We start from the raw sequence: 8,395 nt of genomic DNA on the forward strand, positions 1-8,395 counted from the left end.
TTACTTTATTAACTTGTGTTTTTTGTAGGCAAGGTTTGCTTTAGAGGTCTCGGATACTTATGTAAAGAAGGCATTGGAAAAAAGATGGAGAGACAATAAAAGTACTTTGAAGAAAAATTATTATAAGACAAAAACAACCCTCGATGAGAAATTACAAAATGTCCCACCGGGTATGTTGAGGTACCAATGGGAAGATGCGGTTAGATTTTGGCATTCAAAGAAAGGCGAGGCATGACGTACTTCCAAACTATTGTAATTATTTTGGTTTATAGTATTTACTATTTACGTACTAAAAATTTCATAACGTAGGATCGTGAACAAGTTGGAAAAAGCAGCAGGCAGAAACAAAAATTCACTCACACAGCCGGGTCGAGAAGTTTTGCATATGGCGCTGAGGCGGAGGTATTTTTAATTTTTTTAATATTGTCAAATATGTATAACTTTCCATTAAATAATATTTTTAGTACTATATTGTAGGAACTGTCGTCCGGTCAAAAAGTTGGACGCCTTCAACTTTTTGAAATTACACATAGGAAGAAAGATGAATCTCCCATGACTCCTGAAGTTGGTGAAATAATGGTACGTTTACTTAATACGATTTGACTTGTTTTAGTTATTTATAGTGTTTATTTCCTAATGATTTAATTCATTGCTTGTAATGCGACTATTGTTATGTTGCATATGTTTTTTAATATATATTGCGTTCCTAACTATGTGATTTATTTATTAGGAAAAACTAAAAGATGAAAAGGCGGAGTACGAAGCGATTGCTTCTAGTGATAGTTCTGTTCATCTTGAAGACATTGATAACCGGATTATTACTGAAGTTTTGGGTCCTGAAAGGTATGGTCGGGTTCGATTTCAAGGATCTTTTGTTAGCCCAACCCAATATTTTGGATTCAACTCGCAGCAATACATAGCTTCGGGGAGTCAGGCTCAAGCTGAAGTTCAGAGGTTAAAAGACCAGATAGCTCAGATGCAAGCGACCACAGTTGAAGTTCAAAGGAAATATGAAGAACTTCAGCTACAACTTAAAGCAGAGGCGGCAGCGAGGGAAGCAGCGGCTGCAGCGAGGGAAGCAGAGGTTACAGCGAGAGAAGCAGAGCAGAGCAAAAAGTACGACGAACTCCAGCAGTAGCTTCAGACTATGATGAAGATGTTTTAGTCGCAACTTCCGCCGTCATAGTGTATTGCATAAATATTTATATCATTTTAACATTTAACATTTTTGCAAAAACAATATGAATTCACTTTTATTTATTGATATTAATATTATTTTATTCATTTAATTTGAAATATTATATAAATTTATTGCTTTTGGCTGGTTTAGATCTGGTTGCTTTCGATTTGTTGCTACTGTGAGGGTGAAAAAATGAAAAATTTAATATAAAAAAATCCCAAAAATAGTGGCATTTTTGTATAAAAGCACCGCTAAAGAACAGAAAAAACGCCGCTAAAGACTGTTATTTAGCGGCGCTTAGAAAGAAACGCCGCTAAAGACCATGTTCTTTAGAGGGGCTTAGAAAAAAACGCCGCTAAAGACCATGTTCTTTAGTGGCGCTTAAGAAAAACGCCGCTAAAGAACATGATCTTTAGCGGCGTTTTTTTAAGCGCCTCTAAAGAACATGGTCTTTAGCGGCGTTTTAAGTTACCGCTAAAGAACATGGTCTTTAGCGGCATTTTTGTTTGTAAACGCTGCAAACGTTTGCGACGTTTTCGTTAGCGGCCTTTTTTGCAGCGCTTCCACAAGCGCCGCAAATACCTTTAGTGGCGTTAAAAAGCGCTGCTAAAGGCCTAAAAAAACGCCGCTAAAGACCTGTTTTGATGTAGTGGAACTTTAGCACGCTCTCTGATTTTAGCACGTCAATGTTCTCCGTTTAGCACATTTGTGCTCTTTGTTCCGTTAGTGTATATCAATGTACCTCTGTATTTGTTTCGTATATCCTGAATATTCTATATAGTCTGCTATGGGTGATGACAATAATGAGAGGAAGTAGTGTTAAACGTATCATGGTAAGTAATAATATCTTTAACAAAAGATTTAGATTTAATGGGATGAAAACTTATGTAAGGTTAAGTTCATAAGTGTAATTATATTATGGTTAAGTTATTTGGATTATTATTTATTGAGTTTTGATTACTTCTAGTGCTTATTAAGCCTTCACTGGCTTAATATGTTTCTTTTATCGCGTGGGTAAAGTTATATCGAAGGGTTAGAATTGAAGTCAAAGGTTACTCATCTCATCACATCACCAAGCCCGGGAAGAGTACAAACTAAATTTTGGACTTTAGTTATGACTTGTACAATACGATAATGTTAGACGTATTTTGGATGCATGTTTTGAAAACATAGATGTCATGGCTTAAATTGTAAACTTTGTATTTTGGATACCTTTGAAGTTGTTTATGCTGATTTGAGTAGGGTTTTATGTTGGTAATTGGTATATTTGAATGTGAAATTGTAGGTTTGATGTCGTGACAAGAAATTTTGTGTAGTCGCAGCGAGCACTAACGTTGTGACGATAGGATGTTGTAGTCACAACAAGCTCAAGACAGTAAATCACGTCGTAATGAGGGATATCTTGAACGTCATGACGAGGAGAAGCTGACGTCGTGACAAGCTCTCGAATGCTTGAGTATTCATCCTTTTGTTCTGATTTGAGTTTTGTTTTGCCTGAAAGTTTTCTAAAGCTTGTTTTAAGCTCAGCTAAGATAGAAATCATATTTTTAATCAATATTAATGTTTTATTGATAAGATGTTAACATAGTTGCTTCGACAATGAATGTGATATCCCGGTACCTTATCCCGACAATCGGGTCAAATAAAAGATGTTACAAATGTATAATATAGCTTAATCTAATTTTCGTCTTCTTTTTTTTTTTTTATCATAATTAAGGTATCAGCCACCTACAATGATTTCTTCAATTAACTATAAAAATTGTTACGGAAAGAAAAAAGAGTTAAAGTAACAATCAAAGATAATACCTATCTACGAGAACCTAACAAGTTCTAAAGCTAAATTCACATTTAAGCCATTTATTTTGATGATTTATACAAGTATTTGTTATATTATCAATAACATATCACTATATGATGGTATAATGATAATTTTAACTCTTAATATTTACATTTTTGTCAATTTAACTCTTTTTAACTAAATTTGACCATTAACCTCTTAAAAAAGTCAAAATTGGCCATCAATATTTAAAAAGTTGAATTGTTGTTTTTTAACCAAAGCACTAACTAAAACGTTAAAATTTTAAACATAACAATTTATGTATACTTCGTGCTTTTTTATTATGAACATTTTATAGCATTTTTGGATTTCGGACTTTTAATTTTTGAATATTTTATAAATTTAAAATCATTTGTTGACGTGTAGTATATAAGATAAATAACGTCTTGTCAACATAAAATACATGTAAAATTCATACAAGTTACCACGCCAACATTATTAAAAAATTAATGTGTAGTCAACATTTTCATTAAAGAAAAACAATTTTATTCATTTTTGAAAGGTTAATGGTCAAATTTAACTAAAAAAGAATAAAGGTCAAATTGACAAAAGATATGACCATTATATCATATATGATTCACCATCAACATATAAATCCATAGCGAGCTTCAAATATAAGAAAATGTTAACAAAAGGGGGGGAAAGGCACTTCAAAAGAACAAAGCATACAAAAGACAGGCCATTCAACGCCCCAAAGCTCCTGTATGATGTACACACCAACAGTATAAAAATGCGTCATATACATGTAAAACATGTATCTATTTCTAACTATGATGTGCGAACTATATCTACGAGTTTATTCGGGATTTTCTAGATCAAGCCTAACCGTATGGAACTAGCTTCAATCAATGGACTCCTCTACTCCTTAAACTTTTTGATATATACACACTGAAGTAGGAAATTTAAAATCATACCCAGTTGTTAGGAAGTGAAAAGTTATGAAATCTGAAGGAGACCTCACCAGCAGTATCTCGCTGTAATCGGCGGTCCGGCTGCTCACTTGTGGTTATGCTTTCATTTGGTTCACCAGGTGGCAGAGGCAGTACTTGATTATCATTAGGTTGGTGGGCTAATCTAACTTCCTGGGGCAATGGTAACACTAATGGAGAGGGATCCCAATTCCTGGCACTGCTAGAACCACGAGAAACCAACGACTGATCCCACGAGAAGACGTGCATTAGAATCGGAATGCTGGCATGTCGGTGTAGTGAGAGCTTCTGACTTAGGGAGACAGTATCAAAGCATCGAATAGCTCCGGTTGAAGAAACCATCCATGGAAGCACCTTCTGATTTGATAATCTTGAGACAACCAGCAGCCTAGATGCACTCACTGATTCTTTGTAGAGTGTGCTGAGTCCTGATCTTGTCGAAGGCACGTTTTCATCATCATCGATTACAGATGATATATAGATGAATCCCTGTTATAACAGAGAAAACAATATATAAGCAAATTCTGTAATAAAGTCACAATTATTGAGAATCAGATGGCAGACCTCTTCTGTGCGGCTAATGGCGAAACCGAGCTTTGTGTCATCCTCTTTTAGTTTGATCTCAATTGCAACTTCTTCCACAAGGGGGGAGTACCATAGCCGAACTGCTCGAACAACTCCAATGTCGACTCCATGGTAGTCCTCAAAACCATATAGGCTTGCATTGGCTAGGTTGGATAAATCAGATAATGAGCCAGCATTTACAGTAGCTGAGGCTGTTTCACCTGAGATCTGCTCAAAAAAATTAAAGAAAGATTAGTTCCCGATAATCAGATGAACATGAACCAGTTTGCCTAACTGATCAACCTGAGAATCTGCAGTCCTAAGAGTTCAGATAAGAGAATTGCATTGAAGGCTTGAACCTTAGCCCGTCCCTAAGGTCTAAAACCGTTGATTGCAAATGTCGGTGGTGAAACAATTCCAAAATACTTCAATTGAAGATATTTACTTGCTACTGAGGTTTTAAGTCTTTTGCATGGTACCTTAGTGAGCAAGGATTCAGTCTGGATATTCATGAAAACAATGGGGACCCCAGAGACCTGAGATGCAGAAAGCCAAGCATTTGCTCGAGCAAGGGTATCCTCCAAGTCGTTGTATCGAGAGGCCACTCGGTCTGAAGCCTTTGGAAGGAGGAGAATAGAAAGAAAGCTGCTTGAGTTGGGAACTGCTAGCACCTCCTGCATCCTCCTCTCCCAGGCATATGAGACATATCCATCCTGAAGCCTTGTCCTCGATAGTTCACTGACCATCCTGGAGCTCCTTGAAGCTGCAAAGTTATTTTGTTTAACATTGAATTAGAAACTAGAAAAAACTAAAGACAAAGATTCAAGCAACCGGTTTCAACAAGTTATGGCCCAGTGCATAACATTTATTGATGCTTATAGAGAACTTCTTTGCAGTAATTAAAGATTATCAATTACCATGGGCCAAATGGAGTTAAAAAGAAGGGATCATCAACACTCCGTTCATCTACTCAAACAGACTTGCTGAGTTAATTATTCTATTCAAAAGTATAAATCCAGCAACGCATATTATTGGATAATCTGAGAACAGTGACCTTTAAGTGGCAATAGGCAAGGACAATGCATGTCTGCTCATTTAAAACTTATAGAAGCAGATTTTGTAGATTAATTCATGTTAGTATACTAGAATTTCAAATATCTTTTTCGCCATTGATGCCGATAGAAATAAGGAATAGTAAAAAAATCAGTAAGGGGGCAAAATGTAGGCTGTTTTTACTGCATAAGTATTGCAGGATATTTAAATAGCCAGATGATTAAACTAAGTTGTACAATGGCATCCTGTCCCCTATATTTAAATAACCAGGAATAAGGACAAGAAAATGTTAAAAGGAGAGAAAAATATCTTGAAAATAATAACAAATCCTACTGGTGTCATCTAAACCACAACAGTTTGCAGCTTTGCATCAGGAAAAAGAACCATCTAGATGGAAAAGACAAAGGAGCTCTTTACCCTTACAAAAGCTGCTTTTAAATTAAGAATCATAGTATTTGTGGGCTATGTTGCTCTAACTCTTTATTTTTCTTGAATTACATAGATCTTCGGACATGATACAGGAACATAACCCTCCAAATACACAGATAAAGTTTAGAAAAAAAATTGAGCATACCCGAATTGAACACATATGCAACTGACACTCAAACCCAAGTCCAGTTAACATAGTTTGTGGATACCAATCGTCAGCTTGAGGACATAAGCCATCTTTCAGGTAACATGAACTAAAATGGTCGCCAAGGTTGTCCCTACTCACATCCAAAAGGATTTTTCTTTTCAGTTGCGAAGTTAGTCTTTCATTATTTCAAGTTACGAAATTCTATGCCAGAAAGAGACTAAAAAGATATTGATAAATTCCGTTTTCGAATAAGTCCCAAGAGAGAAAAGATCCAACTAATTATTTGGTGGTGGGAGCAAGCTTTTTCTCAAGTTGCTATGCTTTCTAGTCTGAGCTCTAGAGCCCACCAATCTAACTCGGATACGAATAAATAAAAGCTAGGTTTGTCAGTAGTTGAGCATTAACGGGTTGTAATCAAACAAAAACAAAGACTTTTGGTCAATTAACATATATATATATATATATATATATATATATATATCCTACTTGAGAGAAAACATATCTTTGGGATTGCATTATTGACAGATACACCACAGCAAAAATTTAGAATCTTTTACAATTCTAAAGTTGATTTCTAATATAAAACGGTTTTGTTATTTTCAGACATTTCAACTTATATAATTTTATGCATATTCTTTTTCACATTTTAATTTAAAATAGCATATGAAACTGCTTTCCCATTATCACCCACAACAAAGCATGGACTTTGAAATATTTCAATTTAACAAGTAGATTCCAAACCTTAAATCAAAGGTGTGTATTTTCTTTCAAATTTTATAATATATCAACTAATTTTCTTTAAAATAAAATAAAATAAACATTTTATTTGTAATATATAAATAATGAATATTCTAAAGATTTTGAAAGAAAAGAATTTACAATTACACGTGTCCTAAGACAGCATTTGTACGGAACAGGAATCTGAACAGCAAAATCGAAAAATCTAAAGTCTAAACAGAAATTTTCAGAATTTCTTTTTGATTCTTTTTTATTTTTGTAATATAATAAGGAAAGAATAAAGAAAAAAGGAAAACAGAAATCAAGAATCGAGTCGAGGGGCCAACTCGGTTGTCGAACAAAATAGTAGTAAAAAGAAAAAAGAACTCACCTTGCAACTCGAAGCACTCGGACTCGGTGCGATCCAAGAATCCAACAGCGTAATTGGGATCCGCTATAGACCTTAACATATATTGCTTTTTCCCGCCAGACTCGTTCGGCACGATACAGGCTTGCAGCTGAGCGAACTCGTCGTTGCCTCGCCTGACTCGGACGAGAATCGAGGTCTCTTTGTTCTTATAGGAGCTATGAAGAACCCTCTGGACCCCGCTCCTGCCGCCTTTAAAAGGTGCCTTATGGGCAAGTCCTGAACCGGATCCAATACGAATCTCTTCAACAATATCGCCAGTCTGGAGCATGTCTCCGGTCCATTCGTCAGCTTTTGAGCTCCCTTTTAGACATTCGATTGAGAGTACAGTCGGCGATCTCATGCTCTCCGATTGTAGGGTTCGGTCCATGGGCATTTTCCGGGTCGGGCAAAACGCTATATAATCCTTACAGAAATCCTGTGGAAGGTCAACACCTCATATTAAAGAGTCAAAGAGAGAGAATTTTGGGAGAGAGAAATGGGAATATGACGATGGAAGGGGATATTCAATTAGAATTGTTTTAATTTTAAAAGGGTAGATATGGTGCTCAAGAAGTTAAAACCAAAGACGAATAAAAGGGAAAAATGGAAGGGATGGGACAGAGGAAGGTAAAGTCAAGGAGGAGAAGAGGATTGAAAATGGAATCCATTCAATAATATTAAGCTATCGAGCATTGAATAATGCTAAGACACGGAATAGTAATTTCCACGAATTTGTGCAGTGGCTTTTCTATAATTAACCCATTCTTTTATTACTATAATTTTTTTAATTTGTTATTTTAAAAAGTTTTTGAGTCATAATTGAAGCTTTTATACCTTACTAACAATTGATATACCTTAGTAAGGTTTTAGGGTTAAAAAGAAATTAGTAAAACTAAAAATTAATTTAACCCTAAAAATTTGTATATCCTTAATGATAAAGAATATAATTAATTAAACTCTTTCAATCAAAGCAGTTAATTGATCGATTTGATCATTAAAAAGTTGATGTAACTAACAATTTGATCATTAAAGAAGTTGATGTGATTAACGATAATCATGACACGTGACATGTTATATAGAAAGAATTTAAAAATATTTTTAAAATTATAAAAACAATTAATAAATTTTA

At 35.0% G+C, this 8,395-nt stretch overlaps 1 protein-coding gene across 1 annotated transcript; it reads right to left on the reverse strand.

Moving 5' to 3' along the window:
- Positions 1–3,559: 3,559 nt before the first annotated feature.
- LOC105799415 (uncharacterized) lies at positions 3,560–7,935 on the reverse strand. Its single transcript, XM_012629964.2, has 4 exons — positions 7,249–7,935; positions 4,990–5,273; positions 4,511–4,738; positions 3,560–4,435 (listed from the first exon to the last, which is right to left on the reverse strand). The coding sequence occupies exons 1-4, from the start codon at positions 7,658–7,660 to the stop codon at positions 3,926–3,928; spliced, it is 1,434 nt and encodes a 477-aa protein (XP_012485418.1). The 5' UTR covers positions 7,661–7,935; the 3' UTR covers positions 3,560–3,925.
- Between the last annotated feature and the right edge of the window lie 460 nt (positions 7,936–8,395).

Source organism: Gossypium raimondii, chromosome 9, assembly GCF_025698545.1.
Source record: "Gossypium raimondii isolate GPD5lz chromosome 9, ASM2569854v1, whole genome shotgun sequence".
Lineage (NCBI taxonomy): Eukaryota > Viridiplantae > Streptophyta > Magnoliopsida > Malvales > Malvaceae > Gossypium > Gossypium raimondii.

Excerpts from the sequence above, each read along its gene's own strand:
- LOC105799415 (XM_012629964.2), bottom strand. The coding sequence starts at position 7,660 with ATGCCCATGGACCGAACCCTACAATCGGAGAGCATGAGATCGCCGACT. Across the intron at positions 5,274-7,248 it reads CGAGTGCTTCGAGTTGCAAG|CTTCAAGGAGCTCCAGGATG; the intron begins GTGAGTTCTTTT and ends ATAACTTTGCAG. Across the intron at positions 4,436-4,510 it reads CCATTAGCCGCACAGAAGAG|GGATTCATCTATATATCATC; the intron begins GTCTGCCATCTG and ends CTGTTATAACAG.